At 39.5% G+C, this 27,728-nt stretch overlaps 1 protein-coding gene across 2 annotated transcripts in view; it reads right to left on the bottom strand.

The window, feature by feature from the left end:
* LOC122789471 (microsomal triglyceride transfer protein large subunit-like) overlaps positions 1 to 27,728 on the bottom strand; it is a 1,260,333-nt gene that overhangs the window by 845,870 nt on the left and 386,735 nt on the right. For both annotated transcript variants that reach the window (XM_044056964.1, XM_044056965.1), the window contains exon 6: positions 4,873 to 5,012. In XM_044056964.1, coding sequence (XP_043912899.1) covers positions 4,873 to 5,012 — 140 coding nt within the window. The remainder of the gene's footprint in view (positions 1 to 4,872; positions 5,013 to 27,728) is intronic.

The following is a 27,728-nucleotide window of genomic DNA, read 5'->3' as shown; positions in this document are numbered from 1 at the left end:
ACATTCCATACCCTGTACCGTCTGGGCCTGATACGGAATCAACATTTACTTTTAGTACTTCATCCAATTCAATAATAGTCATTTCTATTTCAAATCCTTCCTTAGCTCATTCTGGAAATGTCTTTACTTTCCATTCATTTTTATTTTCCATTCTTATACGATACACATGCTGCACTACAATACTCAGTTTGCCCTTGTGGTCTTATTTACATTATTAATTTCTCTCATTACACAAATACCCCCATTACTGTTTTACCCAAACATGCAGACACCTCCTCTCTATTCACTGTAAATAATATACCTAGCTAAACAGTAACGTCTTAATTTTTCTCTAGATTTTATATACTTGTTTTTTCATATCATAATACTCTCTTGCATTATTCACTATATTCTCTAATACATTCCTATAAATTTTCCATGCTTCAGCTTCCCTTCCTTTCTTACATCATCCTACCACTGAAACATATTTCGATACTTCTTTTTAAATTCAATTTAGCACTCAGACCAGTTTTTTTTTTTTTTTTTTTTAGAAGTCCTTTGTGGTTATGCGATTCTTCTGTAAACTTACTTCCCACTCTCCAACTTCACCTCATAATTTCTCATTTATTCTTTTTAATTCTTACCAATTTTAATATACACTCTTCCTTCCATCATATCCATCCATACTGCTAAATGGCCTAAACAACCTGTCGCAGCTGTATCAGCATCTGTATTCCAAGGCTTCCAATAATACAAAACAATCAATTTCAGATCCAAGTGTCTCCTTCTAAAAGTCCATTGACTTTTGTGCCACACTGCTAATTTACCACATTTTATCACATCACTTCCAGTATTTTTTACATCTTTCCCTTTCTTATATCTTCCACTTAAATCACAGTTAAAGTCCAATTATAATTTTCATGTTTACCACCATATAGTCTAATATTTTATCATTAAACAGATTCTCTATTGTCTTGCTAGCTGCATATGCATATAGTGCTATAATTCTATAAACATGTTCTCTCCAGCTTACATCCACAAAACTTAACCTTTTCCATGCTTACCAAATGTTACATATAGTATTTTCACTGTTTTTACATAATATAACCACTCCAGAACAACACATTATCGTTCCACCCTATAACTTTTCTGTTTGAAGTTTTTCTTCACTTGGCAGGACTCTTCCATCCTTTAACATTATAACACCCATATCACATTTAGCACATCAGTCCAGTATCTCTATCCTTACAATGTTAATAATACTGTTTACATTTGCTAAAAGGACTCTGCATTTGTTGTTTTCCCTTCTTTTTAAGTTTAGAGAAATATTTTTCTTTTTTTGTTTGCTTATTTTACTGCATTTATGTACAAATAATCCCTGATCCTCCAAATCAATTTTTTACTGGCTAAAATTTTAAAAACATTCTAGTGTCAATCCCTTTTCCTGACCTCATTCTTATTCTTATAACATTCTTAGTGTCAATCCCTTTTCCTGGGGCGGCCGTGGTGTCTCTCTCTGCATGTCCTCCCTGTGGTCACATGGGTTTCTTCCCACATCCCAAAGACATGCTGTAGGTGGATTGGATACTCTAAATTGGCCCTAGGTGTGAGTGTGTGCATGTGTGTGCTTTCAGTGGGAGGTTGGGCACCGGGCTGGGAACTCGACACCGTAAAACTCCACTGCCAATCATAAGCAGACAGGTGATCCACTGTGGCAACCCCTAACTGGGAAAAGGCCAAAAAAAGAAGAAGTGTCAATCCCCTTTCCTGACCTTTCTTCCTGCATGCAAACCTCATGCTCCCCTCAATTTTTTCTTCTCCTCCTTCTACAATGTATTCTTCGCCTAGTTCACTCCCGCTCCCCAGCCTCTTGTTGTCCTTCCTCATGTATGTCCCCACCCCTTCTTTTTCATTATTTACTGTTTGCTCTTTGACAGTCCATCTGAAAGTGCTCTATTATTACGCAAACGGCATTCAGCTGCACACCTTCTTCTACATGTCCTGTCTCCCCACACGGGTTATACTGCATCTTGTCACAACCATTATTTAACCGAATGAGAAAAGTCCCACAAAAGAAACATGATTTAGGCTGGCCAGCATATCTTAATGTCAGTCTATGACCAGGTACAAAAATAACACTTGGCAAATGTTTCACCAGATATTTTCTCATTTCCAAACAGCTTCTAACCAGCTACACTCCATTCCATAAATGTCTCTCATCTGTAACTATTACAGTGTTACCAACAATTTCACACAAACTCTGCAAGCAATTTTCACATCATCTTCTTCCAGTTCATCAATTCTAAACTGCAAAGTAACATTTTTTAACATTTAAGTTACTATCAAAAAATAAATAAAAAACATTTGCATGGATAAATGTCCTTTTTGTTACACAGCTTCAGAAATTTCAAAATCAGTCCTTCCTCAGTTTCAAATGATAAGTTAGAAAAAGTTTCTATCTTTACATATATATATATATATATATATATATATATATATATATATATATAAGATCAAATTTCTCAAACTTTAAATCCCAGAACAGTTACAAACTGTTCCATATATAATATCCATTACAGTGCTAATATTTGTTTTGATTGTCGCAGTTGGCCTTCTCATCTTTTTAAAAACAGATTTAGCTACATTGTGCTACTGCTCTCCTTTTTGTCTGCCGTCACTGTTGAATAAGTTTTAACTACTGTATTCTCTGCTGTAACAAAATTACACTCAGTATCACTTTGTTGCTGGTTTCCTCTTTTGTTTCCTGTCATTGCTGCTTAAGTTTTAACTGCTGCATTCCCTGCTGCCACAATACCTGGTTTCTCCTCCACATTAACATCCTCAGCACTTCTGAAAATGTTATCTGCAATCTCACCCCGTCAAACAGCAGAACTGCCACCTGGATCTTCCTGCTCATTTATTTTCGACAGACCATTGTCTACAAGCTCTCCTGATGCCACTTCTGTTACCTGCACCACTTCAATGGACTCCCTTACTTCATTCTCCAGTGAGACAGCTAAACACTGCTTACTTCTATCATCAAACACACATGAATCTTCCTCTGTATTCTGATACTCCACATCAAACACATTTTTCTTCAAATTCTCATTTTCCACGCCAAAATCTCCACAGCTTTTCTGTCCTTCTTCATGCTGCTGCTTTTTTTAGGCCTCCTCCTTGCTGCTGTAGGAGCGCTCCAGTGCCTTCCAGCAGTTCCAAAGAGTATGGAAGGTTTCTTGTTGCACTGGCTAAACATCCCCTAGTTGTATCAATACTACCTCAGGTCTCCCCGAAAAAAGGAAACTAGCCTAGTTCTACCCTGGGATCATTTCAGGAGCCCTGTTGACAGAGGCCCAGGTTACTAATCTAATGGGGAGACGAAAGCCATCACTCTGTGGCTAGGCTTATAAATGCCCATGGGCAGATAGCCTAGTACTTACCTATGAACCTATGAACCTATGAACCTATAACTCAAAATATTGAGACCAAAATCTCTAAAGCTCAAAATACTGAAAACTCAAAATACTGAAACTCAAAATATAGGGAAAAAAAATCCAAACCACACAAAAAAAGTCATATCATATCTGGGTCCTCTACTTAAAGTTATATTTAACATGGTTGATTATAACATTCTACTGTTGGGATACTTAGTGTTCCTGTCCTGACACGGCTCTGATGATGAGGCTTCTTCTTTTATCTAGCTAACTACCAACACATGAGGCCCCACCATCACAGCAGTGCTGTATCATCACCATTATCTCCAAAAGTACTCAAACAGAAATATAGACAACTACAGAACATAAGAGTTCGCTAGCACAATACTCAAAATAGCCACGCACAACAGGATCAAATGCACTGGTTATAGACAACTACAGAACGTAAGAGTTCGCTAGCACAACACTCAAAATAGCCACACACAACAGGATCAAATGCACTGGTTATAGACAACTACAGAACGTAAGAGTTCGCTAGCACAATACTCAAAATAGCCACACACAACAGGATCAAATGCACTGGTTATAGACAACTACAGAACGTAAGAGTTCGCTAGCACAATACTCAAAATAGCCACTCACAACAGGATCAAATGCACAGGTTAACCAGGTCCATGGAAATGAAAGCAGGCCAAGAAAAACAGACAAATCCAGACTCTGGAAATGTTAACTACTTATTTAAACACGTGTGATGTTAAAATAAACATTTATTATTTCCAGAGTCTGGACTTTTCTGTTTTCTAGCACAAATAATCTTTCAATAAACAGGCTATAATTCTAAATTGCTTGAGGACTTAAAGGAAGTTCCATAGTTGTATGCATGGGTTTTGATTCATCTTTTGAACTGGGTGCTATGCCAACAAAGCCTTGTAATAATAGTGTCTCCTTTGTTTATGCATTTATTTAGCAATTATTAACTAGGTAAGTGGGCTTGTCCATGGAACCTTTTCAGCCATGTCTGAGGCCAGACAAACAAATACAATTCATATGGACTGATACACAAAAGAAAGAAGCATAATAACATTACAGACAACATTTAAAGTTGTATAAAAACAAAAGCCTGAAAATATGCTATTATAGTTGTCAGTGCAAGTTGTAAAACCTTTAGAAGCAATGACAGCAATTATTCTTCAACTTAGTTTCCGCATAGAGTAGGGAACTTAGTGACAGTAACTGTGGTTTTTAGTCACGTGATAACTTTAGAGCAGCTTTGCACTTGTTCTCATTAACAAGATGTTCAGTCAGTAATTTTCTGAATGAGCTCTGGTTATGCAGCAATCTAATATCTTCAGGAGTAAACCTTTAATGGTCTTCTTTGAGGAAACTGCCACTGACATTGATAGAAGTATGTCCCTTATTAACATTAATGTAACCACTACAGATGGCATGCAGCACAAACCTTGAAACGATAATGGCACCAACTGACGACTTCAGATTTAAAGCAACTGTGTGACGCTCTTCTAGCGCTACAGATTTTATGAGCCCATCTTCCAATACATAGAGGCTTTCACTTGTGGCTTGCCAGGATGCTCCGAACATCTTTAAGAAAACAGAGCTTCTTAAAACATTTCAGAAAAATTAGCTGAAGTATAAAAATTACTTAATGTTATTACATTATAGATTACAATACTTTCAAACATAAATATCTGTATAATAAATCTTTAATAATTTCTGTATAGAAAATGAAAAAATGTAGCTCAAAATGGTTCAGTGTAACATTTTGAGTTTCGCTCAGTTGTGTAACTAGAAAAATGTTTAAATAGGTTTCAACTTGTAAAGCTCATATATGCTGTAACATCAGTGTTGTCAGAGCTGACTCTGGACTATGCCAGACTTCACTCCACATTACAATACTACCATATTTTTGAATACACCAGCAGGAATTAAGTTTAACTTGTACTCCAGGTATCACAACATATCCCCTGCCCTGTAGCTGCACCTCTTACAATATGGACTTCTGCAAGTACGGGCACTTACACAGCCTGCCTTAATCAAGGGATCACTTTAAAAACTAAACTAGCAAAGATTATGGAAAAGATCTGCAGGACAAACTGGTGCATGTCGTGAATTTTAATTCTACTAACAAAGCTTAACACCATAACCTTATACATAGAGGTAGTCAGTCCAACACAATCCAATTCTGTGACTGACTCAACAAAGATGGACAAAGAAAACATACAAATGTGGTATACCAAGACTTCAGCAAGCTTCAGAGATGTCATCATACCATTGTACTTGGCCCTCATAGACTATAATGTCCCCTTTGGTATGCATATCACCAGACACATGCAGCAACCGGAATATCCACAAAGGCTCCTTACAAAAAGAATACAAGGAATAAATGTCAAGTGTCCTACACGGATTGCCTCAAAGCCCCATCTCTTTACTCGGTATCACACTGACTTCTGAGAGGCGATCTTTGCCCGGCATGGAGTAAATGTCACTGTCCTAAATTGATTGCCTTAAAGCCCTGTCTCTTTACTTGGTATCACACTGACTTCTAAGAGGTGATCTTTGCCCGGCATACAGGACATCCTTGGACCCTGATCTGATGAACCTATTGCATACCCGCAAAACAAACAGCATCAGAACTACTAGATTAAAAGACCTAAATTTTACTTGTGTCATAAATAGAACATATTGGACAGACAAGACAGAGAGATGTTTCTTACACAATTCCCATTTTCTGGAACAGGCTCCCCATCTTTGTGAAGCAGAGTTCCTCCTTATCCCTTTTTAAGCTCAACTTGGACCAGTGGATGGGTCATCAGAAATTCACCACTGGTCTCGCCCCTGTCTCTATGATGGACAGAGGCAATCAGTAAGACAGAACCTATATTAATCAAATTTGTGGGTTGCACGGCTAGTCTTATAAGGGCCCTTGTGGTCATTAGCCTAGTATATACCTATGAATATATGAACCTCTTCAGCATGAAACAACACTTTTTTGTGATACAGAAATGAAATAACTGACATGAAATTGTAGAATTAGGAATTAAAAACTGTAATGTCCTGGGATGCGTTTCAGCAGAACAAAAAGTGATTTTCAAATGTCACCAAGGACAGTTTCTCTATTCGTGCTTTCTGGCAGACAATTCATTTGTCTGCTTGGACACCTGGTGATCTCTTTTCTGACCTTTTACTTATAGGAATAGGGAGAAACCCATTTGGAGATTTCTTTCTTCAGCTATGCCCGACTGGTAATAAAGTGCCAGCATGAACATCTGTCTCAGAAAAAATGTGCATAGCTTAGGGCGAATGGACGGAAGTCTGCCAACTCAGCATTTGAAAGTATATTTAAAAGTGGGAAGGGGATACAATATTTGAGTCACTGGGGGCACACTTTGATAATGCCTTGCCATACATGTCTCTGGTACTCATCTCATACATAAAACTCTCATTGTCCCCATCTACTGACTGGGCTGGAAACTTGCCATGTAAAAAAAGTACAGTTCTCATTTTTTATTTCAGCTAGTTATTATTAACATTGGGGCATTTTATCTATAAAAACGATCCATGATAAAGTTATTTTCATTTTTATTTCAACTAGTTATTATCAACACTGGGGCATTTTGTCTGTAATAACTATCCATGATGAAAGGACTTGCTTTCCAATGTAATCTTTCCCTATTGCCATTAAAAGTAAATCATGTATATATTTCAGTTTTATCCATTATATTTTTTCTTAGTAATATTATTGGTTCATGGGTAACTAGTAGGCCAGCTGCCCTTGGGGCCATTTTAAGGCTAGGCAATTTCCCTTTTTATGCTCGAATTAACCTGTCCCATTTGATCAGAGACTGGCATTACTCATCCCATGGTTGATAATTACATATTACCCCTAATAAGAATAACTGAGGATCATACCATAGATAATTTGAGGGGACCCATGCATGGGATAAAACATTTATGAGCTGCCACTGAGTACCTTCACTTTTTGTGACATAGAAGTTATGACCGTAATTAAGCTGCGATATTCCTGTTTTTTTGTTTGTTTGTTTTTACAGAAATTAGCTTTGTATACAGGGTGGTAAATAAATGAATTGGATCAACTGACCACTGTAGTACAGATCCTGAAACAAGGTGACACATAACATTAAAGGCTCACAATCTGGCAGGATTGCAGAAATGTTATTTTAGACAAAATGCATTTTGCTTCATAGAAGTAATATACAAGGGGTAGCTAAATTGATGAATTACTCTTAATGGGTAAGGGGGTATTCATGGTAGTTAACCCAGTTAATGAACTTTACCTTATAGTCTAAGGTTGGAGTCTGTCGGTCTCTATTTTTCTACAAAATCTGTAAATCTGAGCAAGTCACACCTCATGAGGTCCTGATGCTCATAGTTGATTAATGTGGTTCACAAAGAGTGAATCCTTACAGCTTATGTATGTATCTCAAGAATCATTAGCAGCCAATCAGACAACCATGGAGAAAACATAAAACCCCAAATATTCGAATCTCTGCCAGTGAACATTAAGAAACCAGACTTGCAGGGATTTCATATGTAAACCATGATCAAGTAGCTTCATATAAAGGGGACAGAAATCAATGTGTTTGAACTTCTCCACTTTACATTCAAGCAAGTGTACGGAAAAAATACAACAAAATTAATTAAAAATACTTTCCATAACCACATGCTTTTCATTTTACATCAACTTTCAATGCACAAGTCTGAATATAAAAAATGCTTTATCAAATTCTGTTTCAAGAGTGAATTGCTACTGTGGATGATCTGTAGCCATACAGATGTTAAGTTTTCAGACTGGCTGTTATTATTCTATATATTTTATTTATGCATTTGATGACCAGGTAATCCCACTGGATTCATGTGTTACTTTTTAGGGGTGACATGGGAGCACTGCCTGGTTATGTGAAATGGTCACAGCCACACAGTAGGCAAACTGAGGTGATTGCAAAAGTCAGTTATTACCAGTTCAGAGCCTTAATCCTCTGTGATGAGTCACACACACACTATACAAAATAACATAGAAAACTGAAACAACATATGTCTCTGCTGAGTCTTTTCTATGAAACAGATCTGAAGAATTAAGTGTTATTACACAATGGATTTACATTTAAAAAGGTAAAAATGCAGTTTTACAAACAAGGCTCATGCACAACAGCCTTGTCTTCTTGGAAAAATTGAATAATTTTGAATAAACCAGCATGACCAATGGGCTAACGATAACTATCACTAAAGTAAATTCTACTGTAAGTGCTTAAGTGACTTATCATTTCATGGTACAGCATCCTGTACCATGCCCAGAAGATCAATCTTATTAATTGGAGCCATTGGGAAAGCTTTCTCCTTATCTTTAGAAGTACAACAAACTGAAACCATTCTTTAAAAATTGTAAACCACACAGAATAACAAACTACAGTCTTACCACTGTTTCAAATCCTTTAGGAAATATGCCAGAAAAGGTTGCTCATCTATAGCTGATACACTTTATATCTGCCCACAAACTGCAATAATCATAGTGGCTTCAGCGCATATAACAGTACACAAAGTGTTCTGGTGAAATCAGTGAACTACAAGAAAAAAAATATAAAAAAGGCCTGTAAACCACATGGATTTTCTCAGCCTCTTTAAAGACTACAATGCTGTGAATCATTCACTTCTCCCAAATATGGTATAAAACCCAGTCTGTAGTCTGACCAGCTTACAATATCCTATAGCAATAACCCACGCCTGGGTGTGGGTAATGCTGGATTAACCCACGGTTGGCGTGACCAAACAAAGCCAACCGTGGGTAAATACAGCATTACTCACACCCAGAAGTGGGATATTGCTATTATACCGTGACATTATTTAAGAAAAGAAACTATTACTTTTCTTAAATAATGGCATAGCATAATGCCTGTTTACTGCCCTTCCGCAGATGTCTGGCATCCGCGGCAGTTCTGATGTACTGCGCGCCTGCGCAGTACATCAGAGCTGTGGGCGAAAGCAAGATCTCCGTTGCTTTTTTTTTACTGTTTTCGCTATGTTAAATGGGTTTAACATAGCGAAACAGTTTTAAAATAAGCAACGGAGATGTCCGTTGCTTATTTTAAAACTGTCTCACTATGTTAAACCCATTTAACATAGCGAAACAGTAAAAAAAGCAACGGAGATCTTGCTTTCTCCGTTGCTTTTTTTTAAAACCTGTCTCGCTATGTTAAATGGGTTTAGCATAGCGAGACAGCTTTAAAATAAGCAACGGAGATCTCCGTTGCTTATTTTAAAGCTGTCTCGCTATGTTAAACCCATTTAACATAGCGAGACAGTGTTTTAAAAGTAGAGTTATACTAATGGAAAAAAGTCCGGGCGACCATAACTCGATTTACAATGTGCACACTGGCCAATCAGCATGCACGTTTTGGAGGGGGGTCATGGTATAATACAAATTCTTTACCTGTATACTACAAAAAAAAGTTATGTTCTTACCATACTGTTCCATGTGTGTTGTCTATCTCACCCTTTATTCTCACGTGTGGGTCGGATCCAATGTGTTGGATCCGTCTCGGCCAATACTCCAGCTCGAGGTCTTCAGCAAAGCTTGTGGGCCTCATTCTTTACCCATAATGCATTCCCCCAGTTACCTCAGATCTTGTTTGCCCCCTAGCAGCACATAAAAAGGGGTCACATGGCAGAAATTTGTTGATGTACATTGAAATGGGGTCTATATTACCAGATCGAATGCTAGGTTGTAGAATACCTAAACATCGAACTGGTAATATCGGAAGCCAAAAACCGCGAATGGATGTTTTCATGCAGGGAAAGAATTCCCTTGGCCATTATGTGGATTTTGCCCTTTTGTCCAATGTAGAGCGATCTCGGAGTTGGTATATTTAGTTGGGGGGGGGGGTTGTGGAGGACAAAGAATCCCCCCACTTCATTTGGATTTAAAAGTTTTTTTTTTACTCTGACAAAATGACGGAGGTCGTATACCCTATGTTGTGAAAGTCTTGCTATTTGAATGGTAATGTTTATCTCTGCTCCTATGAACAGTAAGGTTTGAGATGTTTCTAGCACAGATTTCTCGTAATTTACGATAATGCTCAGGGAGGAGCAGAGCTGAAGGACATAATCTCTTGATTGGAGTAAGTGAAGCCTGGTCGGGACAGTTATGAGCCAGTCATCCAAGTATGGAAACAAGCAGATTCCTTTGCATCTCAGGGGAGCCACTACCACTGCCATACATTTGATGAACACTCTGGGGGCTGTAGTGAGACCAAAGGGCAGAGCTTGAAACTGGAAGTGGCTGGCTCCTAGCCGGAAGCTCAAGAACATCCTGGACTGCCTGTTGATTAGAATATGGTAGCACGTGTCCTGAAGGTCTACTGAGCACATCCAACTGTCTCTTTCCTTTAATGGAAGTATCGACTGCAGTGTTACCATAGGTTCATAGGTTCATACTAGGCTATCTGCCCTGGGGCAATTATAAGCCTAGCCCGATTCTGTAGGGCTTACGCCACCCCTTGATTTCAGTATACTGTGCCCTTTTTAAGGTTTAGTTTACTGGGCCTCTGTCTAATAGTGACACGGGAGTAATCCCTGGGACAAACCTACGATCCCCCATCCACTTATCGAGATTCTTCTTGAAGAGATTCAGTGAGGTGCTCTGCCTCACATGAACTGGAATTTTATTCCAGAGCGAAGGGAGCCTCTGGGTTATGAACCTGTCCCTCCAGCAAGTTCTATTTATTTCTGTGCTGAGGTTCAAGTCCCTCGAGCGTGTGGCTCTAAGGGATTTAGATTTACTGAGGTGGAGCATGTCCATTAATTCTGGATTTGACATAGCTTTGTATGTCAGGTATAGATCGCCTCGAAGTAGGCGGTATGCAACTGAGTAGAGCTGGAGTTTTTTTAACCGAGCAGCATATGGCATCTGTTCGAGACCCTTGATCCTCTTGGTGAGATACTTTTGGGGTCTTTCTAATTGCTGCAGGTGTCGGGTAAGGTACATCCCAAAAGGGGCATTGTATTCTATGATGGGCCTGATGAGGGATGAATAAAAAGGCACGATTACCTCTCTTGATCTAGATGTGAAACCCTTTGTGATGAGGTGGGCTATGTAGAAGGTCTTTCTAACCACTTTGGCAATGTGGTTTTCAAAGGAGAGATTGCTATCAACTTGGGTCCCCAGGTCCCTAATAACTTTCTCTGTACTTAATGGGTTTCCGCCTATGTGGTAATTTGTGGGCACATTGTTTTTGCCAAAGGGTATGACTATACATTTTTTGGCATTTAGCATTAAACCATGGCGCTGGCACCAGTTATCTGTCTCTGTGAGACCTTTTTGGAGGATGTTTGTGTCAGCTGGAGAGTTGATTATGGCGTCCAGTTTGCAGTCGTCTGCGAACTTGGTGAGCCATAGTCCTCCCACATTTGCCTGTACCTCAGAAAAGTATATACCAAACAAGAGTGGTCCCAGGACAGAACCCTGTGGGATGCCACTTGTGACCGTTTTCGAGTCTGACATGGCTCCAGCAACTCTCACTCTGTGGGTTCTGTCTTTGAGCCAGTTTGCGACCCATCTTATGACATAGGGGTTTATATTTAAGGTGGATAGGATAAGCTGGATCCGGAACTTGGTCTTCTTTATTGATTTGTTCAGATTGCTGAGATCCAAGATGGGCCTCCAGTTGCCTGTGCTTTTTGGAACTAAAAAGAATTTTGAATAAGTTCTGGATCCTCTCTGGCCTGCAGGGACTTCTTGGATGATCTTTTGTTGACAACTTTTGAATTTCTATAGTTGCTTGTTCTTTTTGACTGGGTGGAACATCTGGAACCACTTTGTTTCTGGGGATAGGAAGGGAGAAGGGGATGATGTATCCTCTGGATATTATGTCCTGTACCCATCTGTCATTTATCATCTTTTGCTAGGTTTCTTGGTGCAGGGACAATTGCCCCCCAACTGCCTCCAGAGACAAGCAATTGGGCACTCCTTCAGGAGTGCTGGAAAGGTCTCCTAAAGAAAGATTCTCTGGAGCCTTAGTTTTGCAGGCCCTCTCTGCTGCAAGAATGGCATCTTCCATTATTGTTCCCCCCTCTGCCTCTAGGGGAAAATTTCACCTTGGGTGTCTTGGTAAGACCTCTAAGATTTTCTGAACCACATCTTCCCACTACCTTTCTGACCCTTTGGAAAAGGTCTAGTAGGAGTGGAAAAATGCACTCCAATGGCAGACAAGGTCTTACCCTTTTGTTCACACCTGGTGAGCGTTTCCTTCACTTTTGGCCCAAAAAGGGATGAGCCATCAAAAGGGCGTTAATGTAGGAAGACTTGAAGGGCTTCACGAAATAGCAAAGATACATCCAGGCCTGCCTCCTAAGACAGATACCTGAGCCTGCTGCCCTACTCGTTCCATCAGTCGCATAAGAAATAAGCCTCATGGACGAGTTGACTACTGAATTCAAAGTAGCAAGCTGAGCATTGACTTTCTCTGTTGCAGCATCAGCTACAGCTCCTTGGAGGGAGTCTGATAATTCTTTAATCAGGTCCCTCTAAAGTCTGGTAAAGTGAGTGAGATAATTCAGTGACCGCAAAGCAAAGGTTGCTGATGCGAAGACGTGCTTCCTGTATTTATCCATGGTCCTAGAGTCCTTATTAGGAGGATGGATAGAGGTACTCGCCTTAGAGAGTTCCTTTCTAGTGGCTGGGCCATGACCTTGGCATCAACTCCTACAGCTTTTGTAAGAAAACCCTTTTCTTTAGGGACAGTGATGTATATACTTGGCTTCCTAGTTGTGGGACCTATGGTGGCTGGGGTCTCCCAAGACTTTCGCAAAATTAATTCACAAGCTCGTCAAAAGGAGGAGTCACCCAGGAAGTTGATGGGCAAGATGCAAAGGCCTTCAGGCAGACTGAAGAAGAAATCATCAGCAGGTGATTGTGGGGACCCTTCTGCTTCATCGAGTTCGGTGTCAGATGTGATAGACTCTTCCAGTGAGTCCAGATGCTTCCTCTTGCATGTCCTCCTCCGAGGGACCTCTTCAGTGGGATACTCTGGAAAGGTTTCAGAAGAGAGGTACATCCTGAGGCCCAAAGTATCTATGGACCTGTGTAGAGGGCTGGTGAGAAAACAAAGACCTCTTGCCTGAAAAAGGAGGAAGAACTGAAAAAGGTTGTGTCCTAGACTGTGAAGAAGTCAAAGCCCTCCTCATTACTTTGAAAGCAGACTCCCCTACTCCAAGGAAGTCCCCAGATCCAACAAACAAGTTGTTGGAGCTAAAGGAATGTCTAGAGCAGAAGAGAACAGCTCCAAAACAGAGGTAGGAGCTGAACTAACCCATGCCAAGGCCCCCACAGGCATGGTCTGATACAAAGAGATCCAACAAGTCTCCGCAGACCTGACCAGGGAGTGTCAGCTCCCAGAGATCTCCTGCTCCAAAGGCATGGAGACAATTGGGGCAGATGTCAGAACCGAGGAGATTCAGGGTCCTGAACCTGATACCAACACAACCTGGATATTGGAATCTTCCTGCTCCAAAGCAGGAGGATGGATCGGAGGAGGAACTGTCACAGAAGAGAGGGTTTGACACTGCTCCAACTCCTTTGGGTTTGGATCCATGAGAAGTCTGGCCAAAACAGGCGTCTTCAAAAGTCTCTGTATGACCCTATCCATGTCTTCATTAGATAAACTCCTGGTAGACATAGTGGACAGGGTAGGCAATACTGACATAGCTAAAAGTGGAGAAAAGAGCCTGGAAGAAATCTTCTCATGGAAGGAGATTAGCGCCTGTGTCCATGAGTAGTGGAAGTCATTGGAGCCGATGTAGCTTCCCACTCCGAAGGAGTGTTGGAGCTGGGAGGAGATGTCTGCTTCGATTGAGCCTTCGGGTCCATCCAGTTCAGAGCCTTCTGCTTCAGCTTCGATGAGGATCTCAGTCAGCTACGATAAAGGTCTTTTGGTCGGCTTTTCAGAAGAATCAGAGGATATAGCCTCAGAGAAAGGCATTTTCAAAAGGCCTTTCAAAATCAGTTTATTTTTGCATTCCATTAACGTCCTCTGATTAAAGTTGTGGCAAATGGAACATGACTCCTACAAATGAAGTGGCCCCAAACAATACACACACAAAGTGTATGAATTGTTAAGGGGCATAGTCTTACTGCACTTTTCACAGTTCTTAAGGCCTAAAGGATTACTTTCCTGTTTTTGAGACATAATGGTAAGTGAGAAAGAAAAATAGTCAAAAGTAGCAGAATCACTCACTCTCTCTGAAAGGGCAAGTCCTCTAACTTAAACGGACTTGATCACGTACACACAGAGGAAACGAATGCTGCTAGCAAAGAAGAAATGGAAATATGCTACCAGAAGAAAGTTATATACTTCATTTTTTTATATATTTTGTATATATATTAAAGGGTTAAGAGTTATTTAACAGCTAGGTAAGGAACATCCTCTAACTAAAACAGACGTTCTTACGCACCCTCTAACTTAAACAGACATGTAAAAGGGGGTAGAAGCTGGGTAAAGAAGTTAGGTTAACAAGATGTTTTAAAGAATTTAAGCTAGAAAGTTAAATGGTGTTAGAAAAATATATAAGTGAAAAGTTGTACTTTCCCCAGAGCTATAGCTGACGAAACCTCTTCGCTGTGTGGCAGACGAGATCTGAGGTAACTGACGGAATGCATTATGGGTAAAGAATGAGGCCCACGAGCTTTACTAAAGACCTCGAGCTACAGTATTGGCAGAGACCCACATGTGAGAATAAAGGCGAGATTGACAACATCACATAAAAGCGTTGGTGTTCAACAAGGTTCACTTTTGGGCTCATTGTTTTTACTTTTTGTCAATGATATGCATGCATGTAAAGACAAAAAAACAGCATATTTAATATAAGCATTTTATTTAATTCTTCAGTTTTACCTCTCTTATAATCTTAAGATATAGTTTTGTGTATAGTTAATGAGTCTAATTTCAAGTCTCCACGCATATCCTGATGAATTCTTAAAACATATACTAATATTTTCTCATTAACCACTAAAGTTCTGCATGCATGTCTTGTTTTATATAGACTAACACTGGTCTATATTTTAGCCCCCCCCCCCCCCCAGCTAATAAAGAAATAGTATTCTCATTAATGGATAATTTGAATCTGGTATTGTTATAAGAGTTTCATTAAATAAAAGGCACTGAACTGTCCATCTCTTAGCAATGAATACAAAAAGTGTACACAGTTTTCATTGCTCTTAACTTTCTATTGCAGATTACATCGTGTTTAGAGCTCCACCACCATATTCAAAAGGCACATTAGGCAGATTCTCTTCTGATTTACAGAATCAAAACAAAGGCATCACTAAAGGCAGGCACACCATACCTGGGCTGCGAGTTTTAAATGACTCTGTTCTTCTTTATCACTTATTCTTTAAGTATGTCTTCCAAATTACATCCTGTTCTAATTTAGTTCTCTTTTATTTCTACTAGCACATTTAATTTTTAAGATGATTTTTCACTTGAATACTTCAGGGTAAAAGAAAAAGTTTTCACTATTGTCAAGTCTGTTTCAAGATTTTATGCTCAGTTCTGATTTCTACTATAAATTATTCAAGCTTTACTGTTTTCTTTCAATTAAAACTCTAACCAGTCCATGTTAGACGTAAAAGAATTGTAGTAGTACAGATCAGACAAGAGTTTCTTTGGCATTAAAGGTAAGTGAAGATGTTTTGCTACCATTAATCTCTTCTGGACTGTTTTCAATCTACGTTCTGTTTTTATACATCTTATTTTATTTAGTGTACGTTCATCAGTGCAATAAAACGTTTTTTTAATTTTACCTTTCATCGGACTTTTGGGATTATTTTAGGACCAGTCCGGTCCTTGAACACTGAGACAGCCTTTATTGTTCCGGAACTGTGCATTGTGTGGGTGTTTTGTGCTTACTTCTTTTTTGGTTATCTGTTTTCAATCTACATATCTTTCTAAAATTAAATTAATTATAAAGAATGCTAATGTCTTTGTGCATATAGCTTTTGTAGAACATTTTCACTGTCATCTTTCAATGTTTCTGTGGAAGGTGCTTTAAAATAATTTTTTAGTCTCGTGGCTTTATCTGTGCATCATAAAACAAGTCAGGTTCTAAGGGTCTCTCAGTGAATGCCATAATTGCCATTATCCCTCCTTCTTCTAGAAAGATCCCCAAAGCTACATTTATGTTGACACCTCAACTAACCATCTTTAAAGGCTTACTAAAGAAAAAGAATACTGCAGTAATAATTAGTGTTAAAGTTCAGCATTTTCACAATTATCTGATAAAGTCTGCGGTTCAGGATGTTTCTTCTACATAAACACTGTTCTTTTACTATACTGCACAAATACCTTCCCACTGCTATACTGTGTTTAATATATTCTGGCCACCATACTCACTATAATATGCTACACTGTATATAAAACTTAGTACTCACTATTCTAGATGCAAAATACACAGCTCTAGTACTGTATGATACCTTTATACTTCATACGGTTTACTTATACTGTGTAACTCTATGGATATTGATATTGAAGAAGGTGCTGTAGTATGCACTGTGTCACATTTACCGTTGCGTCTCTTGCCTGGTTGATGATTGCAAAAGGGCCTTGGACAAGCTATTTTATACAGCAATGTTATTACTGAGTTAACCTCTCTGTATTAACTGTTAATATCATTAAGGAAGCTCTGTACATCACTCGCTCCAGCTGCTCAGATTCAGTTGCTGTTAGTTAAGCTTTTTATATTAACTGCACAAAGTCTTCATTGTAGGACAAAATGAAAGAAATTTTGCCATATCAATATATTCAGCTTGTTTCACACATGACCAAATAACCCCCTCTGGCTACCCACAATGGCTCATTTTTGATCAAAAGACAATGAATCAGTTACTTTCAAACACAGACTAACCCTCAGTACTGCAATGTGACTAATCATACCTCCAATGCAATAACTTTTGCCAATAATAAAAAATTCAGTTTGTTTTACATATGTAAACAATCGACTACTTCAAATGCACGATTCTTTAGCTGTGACCAAATTACAGTAAGTTTGCTGTTTTCAAAGACTAACATCCCCTTAGTAAATATCTTTAAACTAGATACACCTCAGATGTTTGACTGTGGCAGAGTGAAATTCTGCCCGCATTAATGTATTTAGCTTGTTTCACATACACGAACACCCACTTATTTTTATTACTGTGCCTGCTGACCATCAAACAGTCACTCAATGATCACCCCATTTTATGCATCCCAAGCACACAGACGAGAGCTGACCAGACGGGCCATCATCCAGGCAGCCATGAGGGTGATTTGTGCCTTCACTGGTATTCACAGACTAAGTGTGCCTGTATTTGCTCAAACCTGTTCCCTGGATGGTTAACATGGGCACTCTTGTCACTGCAGGGAATACTACTACCACCACATCCCCTAGTACACATTCATGGTTCGACATGCATGCTAATCTGACACTCATTTTTCCCCTCTCTCTTCGCACTCCTACTTGTTAAACTAATCCTCTTTATCTCTCATACTAGACCACCAATAACAACTTCTTCTGAATCTTTGCTCTGACCAAATCCTGCACTGTACTCACTTCTTACTTATTATCCCTTAATCACTAACATCTCTTCTTGCACTACAATTTGATCATCAATTTTCACCTTTTGTATATACTTTCTATTGTGTCTACTTAACTTATACTTAACTCCTTTTAAGTCTTCACTAGCATAATCAGTACCATCAATTTTTGCCCTGTATTGTGAGTTTCACACATGCACAATTTTTGCCCTTTGAATTTCATACTTATATAATTTGTACTATTGAGTTATGAACTTTTTAGGTAGCACTGTCAGTTCCTCACTTGCATAACCTGTACTTTGATTTTTATTCTAGTATAATTCACTAGCATAATTAGTACCATTAATTTTTGCCCTGTACTGTGAATTTCATACATGCACAACTTTTGCCCTTTGAGTTTCAAGCTTATGCAATTTGCACTGTTGAGTTGTGTATTTTTTAGTCAGCATTGACAATTCTTCACATACATAATTTGTACTGTGATTTTTTATTCTTGTATAATTTCTGTACTGTGGAGCTTTTCTCCATGAGCCTCTGCTGAAAAAGGGCGCAAGCTCAGTTGGCAAACCGGTCAACAAATGTCAAATAAATACTAAATGGGCAACCAACAGCAGCTTAACTGGTAATACGCCAACATGCTTAATTTTGTGCCTTACACTGCCTACAAGCCTCCACTTGCTAGTGGAGGATCAGCTGGCTGCAAACACTCCCTGCACCAAGATGGGGAAGCTGACATCAGCTGCTCATTCCCATTTTCCCTTACCTGGCTTCTCCAACACCTAAGCTGCTATCCAGGGCTTTATATCTCTATGCCACATTTTTTGACAAAGTAAACTTTAGACACCTGAATGCATTGGCGTGGAAGGAATTCTGTCCAAAGTAATGAATTTAGCTTGTTACACTCTCACCTGCAGCAGCTGGAGAGACCACAGAAGTTGCTCACCAAGAAAATACAGGGCCTCCAAACCATGGCTTACGTGGACAGACTGAATGTCCTATCACTGTACTCTGTATCATACAGGCTGCTGAGAGGTGACTTGTGCCTGGCCTACAGGGCAGTCTCTGACCCTTGGATAGACTGATATCCCTGTCACTGTACTCTGTATCATACAGGCTGCTGAGAGGTGACTTGTGCCTGGCCTACAGGGCAGTCTCTGACCCTTGGATAGACTGATATCCCTGTCACTGTACTCTGTATCGTACAGGCTGCTGAGAGGTGACTTGTGCCTGGCCTACAGGGCAGTCTCTGACCCTTGGATAGACTGATATCCCTGTCACTGTACTCTGTATCGTACAGGCTGGTGAGAGGCAACTTGTGCCTGGCCTACAGGGCAGTCTCTGACCCTTGGATAGACTGATATCCCTGTCACTGTACTCTGTATCGTACAGGCTGCTGAGAGGTGACTTGTGCCTGGCCTACAGAGCAGTCTCTGACCCTTGGATAGACTGATATCCCTGTCACTGTACTCTGTATCGTACAGGCTGCTGAGAGGTGACTTGTGCCTGGCCTACAGGGCAGTCTCTGACCCTGCACTGATTGAAGTGCTGTACATCTGCAAGTCAAATGGCACAAGAGTCACTCGCTCTAGGGATCCTAACCTAGCCTGTGACATTAACAGAACATGCTGGACAGACATATAGATCTTCCAAAGATTGTCGCTACTCTGGAATAAACTTCCTGTTCATGTGACGCAGAGCTCTTCACTGACCCTATTCAAGCGCAACCAGGACAAATGTATCGGAGATCGCAAATTCACCCCGGAGGTGGCACCCATGTCCCTCATGAATGGGGTAGTCGGTGTTTATCACAGATTCACTCTGCGACTTATGGCCATCTAACAAAGGACAATTGAGGCAACTCAGGATTAACATGGCTTGGTTTGTAAGGGCTGTAGGGCCACTACCCTAGTAACCTCCTGTGAACCTATGAATACTTACCCAGTAAAACCCTCCCCCTACCAAAGATAACTTAACTCTGATCCAGTCACAGTAAGACAGCTGTTCCCAGTAGCCATTTAAGTAAGCATAATCCAGAAGTGTGACTGTGATCAAATGAAAGAATGTTTGCTCACAGTAATTTATTCATTTTCTTTCTTCCACATGATCAGTTAACTGTGACAGCAATGGAGGTCCATGCTTTATTAGGAGGTTTTCATCTCTACAGGCATATCAACATGAGATCAGCATTTTGTCTGAAGCTCTACCAGAGTTCTATATTAGTCCTGGATTTCAGACCGTTTGGATTACAGGTGGGGTCTGCTCAGCTAATGCATCTTTAACATTTTATAGCTGGTAGACTAGGGTAAGGAAAAGGGCTCTACACCAAGGAGGTCAGAGAGCCACATGTAGTTCTTGGGCCACAGCATTTTATAGCTGGTAGACTAGGGTAAGCCAAAGGGCTATACACCAAGAAGGTCAGAGAGCCACATGTGGTTCTTGGTCCACAGCATTTTATAGCTGGTAGAGTAGGGTAAGGAAAAGGGCTCTACACCAAGGAGGTCAGAGAGCCACATGTGGTTCTTGGGCCACAGTTTGACAACAACTATTCTAAATCAAACCCTCCAGTCCTGGACTGGTTCCCCACCAAGTTTTGATGTTTGGTAGTGGTACTGGAGTACAGTAGCATGGTAACCCACATAGCACATGTAATATGATAAAATAGAATACTATATAATATTACAATGCAGGATGGCAAAGTTTACTGGCTGCATTACAATTCTGATTTAGAGTTTAGTTTTTGGCTCTTTTCTACATGCTTTTTCTGCCTCCCTGCTTGCTGATCATCAATCTGTTGTCATAGTTACTCATTCATTGCCCAAGAGGGCAAGAGCTGCTGCTGACATTGTTCCCCTCAAGGGCAAGAACTACTTACAGTCCATTAATTTTCCAATTAGGCAGGAATGGTTGGAGGCATGGCCATCAAATGTAGCCATAACCACACTTTTTTATTATAAGTGTCTAACCCTACCCCTTTGGTGATAATGTAGACACCCACATCACAGTGGGAGCTACCAATGCTTCCCAAGGCTCCTGTAGCAGCACTGCATGTTCCTACATGCACCTTGCAGGAGCTACAAGGATTTCAAGTTCAGTAGCCAAGCCCATGCCCCTCCCACAATCAGTGCTATTGGGGCTGGCCTCTGTTTGCACTTGCAGTAGCAGAAGCAACAACTGGGAAATGACAAAGTCCCTACCCCAGCCTAGGCTACTGGCAAAACATCATACATACATCCCTCAGCCCAGTTCTTCCAGCAGCTGAGACACTAATCTTGAGTTGTTTTGAGCACAGTCAAGGCTCTGTCACTGTGCCAAAAAGCCCAGTATTTTTTGGCTCCTTTCATAATTGTAATGTGAATTGTTTAGCTAACTCTCCTAAAGTTTACCCTACAATACAAAAAATACAGTGCTGATAAAGGTGTCTCTCAACATGCAGATCGCTACCTTTAATAAAGTGGAACAAATGGGCAAAATGTGGCACACTTGAAAATAGTTTACTAAGCACTTCAACTAAGAAACTTACAGAATGGTTAAAATGAATTACTTTATGCTTACAGAAAATTGTTTTCATGAAACAAATCCTTTCCATGTGGAACTGGGGGAACATAGACTTAAGATTTAAAATGAGGACTGCTCATTTTAATGAGGACCACTAGAGGGTATGATATTGTAACCATAGCACTTAGCTGTGTACAGTAAGTCTACATGAATAAACACTGCAAAGCAGTAAAATTATACTTATTGCTCAGTTAGGGTCAGAGAAAAAACACTCAGAAGAGAACATGACATTTACCTGGCTATGCCTTTGCTTAACTCACATAATTTGCCTTTATATTTCTGCTTCAAGGCCCACTGTACACAGGATCATAGGAAATTACTAGGCTATCGATCCAGAGGTCATTTCAGTCCTAGCTGTTTTGTCCTAATGTAATACCATAGAAATGTTAGTTAATACCCAACATTGCATTTAGTAATGGCTGCCTGTATCCAGGAGGGTTGTGGATGCTATCCCCTGTAAGAATTTACAGTGCCCCATCCATTCGTCCAGGTTCCTCTTGAACAATGTCATAGAGGTGCTCTGTTTCACATGAATAGGTAGCCTATTCCAAAGACACTGCAGTTGTTGGGAGATAAATCTGTCTCTCTAGAATGTCATATTTAAGTCACAAGCCATATTTGCCTGGCTTTGCCCTTGGTTAACATACATTATTTGCCATAATATTTCTCTTTCAAGGTTAGTGGCACAATGTCCAACATCAACATATAACAGTCTAGAAAAAAAAACATTTCAAGTATCTTACTAAGTCTCACAAGAACTAAAAGTACTTACACATATGTATATATTCCTATTATCTGTACAGTTCAGTAATATTACATATACAGTATACCTTAATAGCATCAAAAATTAGTTCTAATGATGGAGAAAAGTGTACAGAAAAAGTTTAAAAAGCAAAACAAATGTAAAAATTGCTTCATTCATTAAGCAATTCGGATACATACATATGTGGTTTCTAGGTTTGCATATTTGATTACCAAGCTTAAAACCTACAGGCCTTCAAGAAGCTTGATCACCAGATTGCCAACCAATGTCGGTACATATACCTCTGACTTCTACAACTGTCTAAATCAAAAAAATAGAAAACTCTGATCCTGTTTGGAATAAGCATATTGAGAAATTCAAAAAGAAGCCACTATGCTGGAACTCCCACATAAACAAACTTTACAATAAGAGAAAAAAGGTGCTTCATTCACATAAAAGATATGCCATCTCCCACCATAAGAAGGAATCTGGGCATGACAGCAAATCAGGCCATTTGGAAAACTAAGGCAGGATATCAACTGAAAATAGCCACCTACTCCATGGATTGTCATAAGGTCTTACTTATCTACATTAGGAGAGTTAGAATAAGCAACCAACAGTGCACTGAGCTCCAGTTAAACTGCACTACCAATTCTGGTCCCAAAGTCATAGACTGTCCTAGCTAGCAAATTTAGTTCAAGTTTTACCCCCCCCCAACCATGTGCTCCCTCCCTTCACTAAACTCCCCTTTCTCCAAATTCACAACATACCATCACTAAACTCTCCTTTCTCCAAATTCACAACATACCGTCACTAAACTCCCCTTTCTCCAAATTCACAACATACCGTCACTAAACTCCCCTTTCTCCAAATTCACAACATACCGTTACTAATCTCCCCTTTCTCCAAATTCACAACATACCGTCACTAATCTCCCCTTTCTCCAAATTCACAACATACCGTCACTAATCTCCCCTTTCTCCAAATTCACAACATACCGTCACTAAACTCCCCTTTCTCCAAATTCACAACATACCGTCACTAATCTCCCCTTTCTCCAAATTCACAACATACCATCACTAATCTCCCCTTTCTCCAAATTCACAACATACCGTCACTAAACTCCCCTTTCTCCAAATTCACAACATACCGTCACTAAACTCCCCTTTCTCCAAATTCACAACATACCGTCACTAATCTCCCCTTTCTCCAAATTCACAACATACCGTCACTAATCTCCCCTTTCTCCAAATTCACAACATACCGTCACTAAACTCCCCCTTTCTCCAAATTCACAACATACCGTCACTAATCTCCCCTTTTCCCAAAACTACAAAGTACAAAACAGTGAAAGCTCTATCCAAAGCCAGTACCCCATTCTGATTCCTAGTTACAATAATGTACAACATTGCTGAACTCCCTCCTAAACCTTTTCACCCTGAATATTTCCATGGGGTATGTAACTGATTCACGGACCCTGGAAATAATCTCCCTGTTAGTCTTTCCAGCATCATTAGTAAAATTACTGAACATGTCTTGGTCAACCTCAGAATAAAACTGGTGACAGATAAACCTTCAATCCTAGTCAATTCAGCTTCATGACAAGTAGATCCTGCCTCCTTATTTCCTTGAAAATATAATGAAGAACATTTACACGGGTCATTAATTCTGCACTGCCCATCTGGACCTTGATAAATCCTTAACTATCATTCTCTGTGTTGGTTTTATGGACAAATTCACTATCCTAAACATAAACCCCTATGCCATCAGTTGGATTGCAAAATGACTTAAGTGCAAACAGTCAGAGTCGATGACACCTTCTCATGGCACGTCAGTAGCGGTGTCTTTGAAGGCTCTGTCCTTGGTCCTTTGCTCTTTGGGTTCTTCTTCTTCTCTGATGTAAATGCAGATGTCAATGATCTGTAGCTAACTACATTTGCCAATGAATGTAAAATGAGTGCTATTACTGACTCTCTCACAAACACTCCTATCCTCCAAGAGGAGTATGACAGAACCAGTACTTGGTGTGCTGGCTATGGCCTTAAGCTTAATGCCAAAAATGTAGTGCATATGTGTTTGGTAAAAAAAGAAATCTGTCCTAATATTACCGCATTCATGACAGCCTGCTTAAGACCAATCATTTCAGAGTTAGGTAACTTTGTCAACAACAGACTATTATGCATCAGTTATATTTATGAAATCCTTCTACCTAATCAAAGGATGTTATAATCTCCTCTATTCTCCCCAAATCAGGTGAAGCATAGAATGAAGTGTTCCATTTAGAATGTGCATAGCCCAACTAGAATGACTTAATTGGTTTCTAATTAAAAAAAACAATAACTAAGTTCACTTAGCTAGCAGGACAGAGTAAAACACCCCTGCTTTTGCCTGTCCTTGTCAGCTCCTATATGGTGATGTCTGCCTCTTCCTCCAAGAGATGAAAGATCCTGTCCTTCTAGATCTCCTAAACCTGAAAATACTCATAATAGTAAAACTGCTCACATAGAACATCTCAATCTTCATCACACCATGAAAAAGTCCTAATGAAGAGATCTCCTACCAATGGAATACATGCCCTTGTTTGTCAAACAATGTGACACACTGGTCTAGTTCAAGTTGTTCTTTGACAACTGGATGGGTACCTACAAATATACTACTGGAGTAAGAAGTATGCCCCTCATCAAGCAGAGTTGCAAATCTGCCCATGAAACCCTCTGGGCTGCATGGCTTGTACTACGTGGTCACCAAGACTTCTTCCCTTGTAAGAATGCATGATCCAGGATGGCTGGCTGCTACCAGTTACTCAGCAAAGTTCAACAGTGATCAGGAGAACAGTAAGGAGCTGAGCTAGACATGTAAGCAGGTACTGGGAGATTTCACCATTTTGGGGGGTGGGGGAGAGGGTTGCTACTGCTCCCAATCTACACCTCATAGTGTGCAGTGGTAACAGAAACTGCAGGTGAAAATGGGTAGGGTTTCTGCTCGCACACACTTCATAGTTTATGTATGAACATACCAGTAATTTAGGAAGCATAGCTCTTGAAATTGGGGTGTTGTGAGGAGCAAACACTCTCTGTGAAAAACACTAACAGTGTAACAACATTTAAACATTCCTTGTTTTTTGTTTGAATCAAGTTTGTTTGCTTAACATTTTGGTCTCTTTCCTATAACACGATACACTCTGTATGGGTCTACATGAAATTATCAAAGTTTCAGAACGTCGAACCTCTGATCATCGAAGACCAAATGATCAAAGTTGTGAAACACCGAATATTGTGAATGGCTATCACCATGCAGTGCAGAATGGAAAATTTACTGTTCTCTTAACTGTAGTGGAATCTCGGAGTTGGTATATTTAAGTAGCGGCTTGCTCCCCTGCAAAAATGAGAAATAAGATGTTTTCTTTTTTTAGGTTTTTTTTTTAAATGTTCGATGTTTCACAACTTCAATCTTCTGGTCTTCAATGATTACAGGCTTGATGTTGTGAAACTTTGATCATTTTAAGTAGACCCCTCTGGATATCTTTTTACCTTGAACAGGATAAAGTGATGCCCAAGAATAAATGAATGAATGTTCTTCTTCACTTCTAGGAGGGACAGTGGACAGGTAGCTACTGGGTAACATTTTATAGCTTCCCCTAAGAATGACTGCCACAGAATCCACACAGACAGTTACTTGATTGCTCAGATAGGATCAAAAATACCACCAGCACTAAAACACAAAAGTACACAACAAAAAATATAAGAAGGGAGTTAAGCTGCTCTGCATCTCCCTCATGGGGGGGGGGCTTTGCCCCCACCCCCTTAATTAAATACACTATAACACCGTGGTTACACAACCATGTGAAAAGAAAAAACATTGTTCAATGGTGAACAGAACAGCTACACAAATTGAGATTTTTCCAGTTTTAACATACACATAGCAAAACTGATTGCAGAAAAATTGCATTGGGAATATAAGAGCAGGAAAGCAGCAACCAATGAAACATGCTATGAATAAACATAAGGACGTCATTTTTATACAACTTTTTCTCCATTAAAAAGAAGCCAGTCTGAGACCGGAAGTAGAATTTTATTTTATTTTACATTTGTTTATCTGGGTAGTGCAGTGATCACGACTGACCATTTGCAGGTACACTTGAGGGGCATTTAAGAAATGTGAGGAAAGCAGAGTTTCTGAGTACTTGACTTCCTGAGTTTAATACAACACTGCTGAAGTTTTGTAACAAAAGTTTTGTAACCAACAAACTTATAAGCCAACATTACATTTCTCGAAGGCAGCATCTTAACTCTGGTAATTCTCATTACTTCACTTAATATATACATATATATATATATATATATATATCTACAGTAAACTCTCAGTTAACTGGAACTCAAGCAACCAGAACTCGCAAAAAAACAGGAAAAAAAAATCGAAGAAATAAAGTACAATTTTCATGTGTTGCACTTTGCGCCCCAAGAGAAACATACCTTAAATTTTTAGAGTTTTAGAGTTTTAAAAAGGAAGATAGGAATAAATTCCCTCTTTCCTCAAACTGAGAACAAGTCAAACCAAACAAACAGTATAGGGTACAGTATTAGTCAGCCCTATTTTTAATAGTAACTCTCAAGCAAATAGAAACCACAGTTATATGGCATCAATCCCCACGGGTGGTGGTTAACTGAGAGTTTTACTGTACTGCTTCATATCAAAACATAAATTCAACAGTGGGAGAACAGGCTGAAAATCATGTGCATAAATTAAGAATTTTGGCTGACAGAATCTTATTCAACTTCAGATGGTGGTAGCAATAGAGGATTTCCCCTTATCCTCAAACTAAAGCAGCCAGAGTTGATTCTGTTTACAATGGCAATACAGGAGTTGCAACCTCCAATGACATTTTTAGGATATAACATTTTTAAAGATGATACGAACAAAAATGCTTTCAGTCTGGTAGCTTTCAATCACCTTAAATTCAGCAGATGCCATTTTTTCAGATTAACAACAAAGATCTACATACGAGATTACTCTCATCACAGTTATGTGAGCTTCACAGCTTGAGGTGTAAACTGCTCATGTGTTGTTGCTCACTCAATCCAATAGACTTTTTTTATGCTCAACAGGATAAAAATATGATTGAGTAAATATGTGGACAATACAAAATTTGGTTCACTAGTTAATCAGTTGAGGATCAATCCATGGTGGAAGGTTACTTGCAGAATTTGGAATCTTAGACTATATCATCCCATACAGAGTTCCATGTTAAGAAATAATAAAGTTGTGTAAAATCACCATAAATGAAGATGTTCAAGTGTATTCACTATTGCAGTCCTAACTGATGGGATTTCCTGCGATGAAAGCCCTTAGCCGCTCAGAATACCAGAGAATTTCCACCGCCCCACTCCAGAAGCCAGCAGACATCCTGAGCGACGTCAAGAC

The sequence above is a fragment of the Protopterus annectens genome, chromosome 14.part0, assembly GCF_019279795.1.
Source record: "Protopterus annectens isolate FY-2018-M chromosome 14.part0, PAN1.0, whole genome shotgun sequence".
Taxonomy (NCBI): Eukaryota; Metazoa; Chordata; order Ceratodontiformes; family Protopteridae; genus Protopterus; species Protopterus annectens.
Note: the sequence above shows the minus strand (reverse complement) of the source record. Positions and strands in the feature narration are given on the sequence as shown.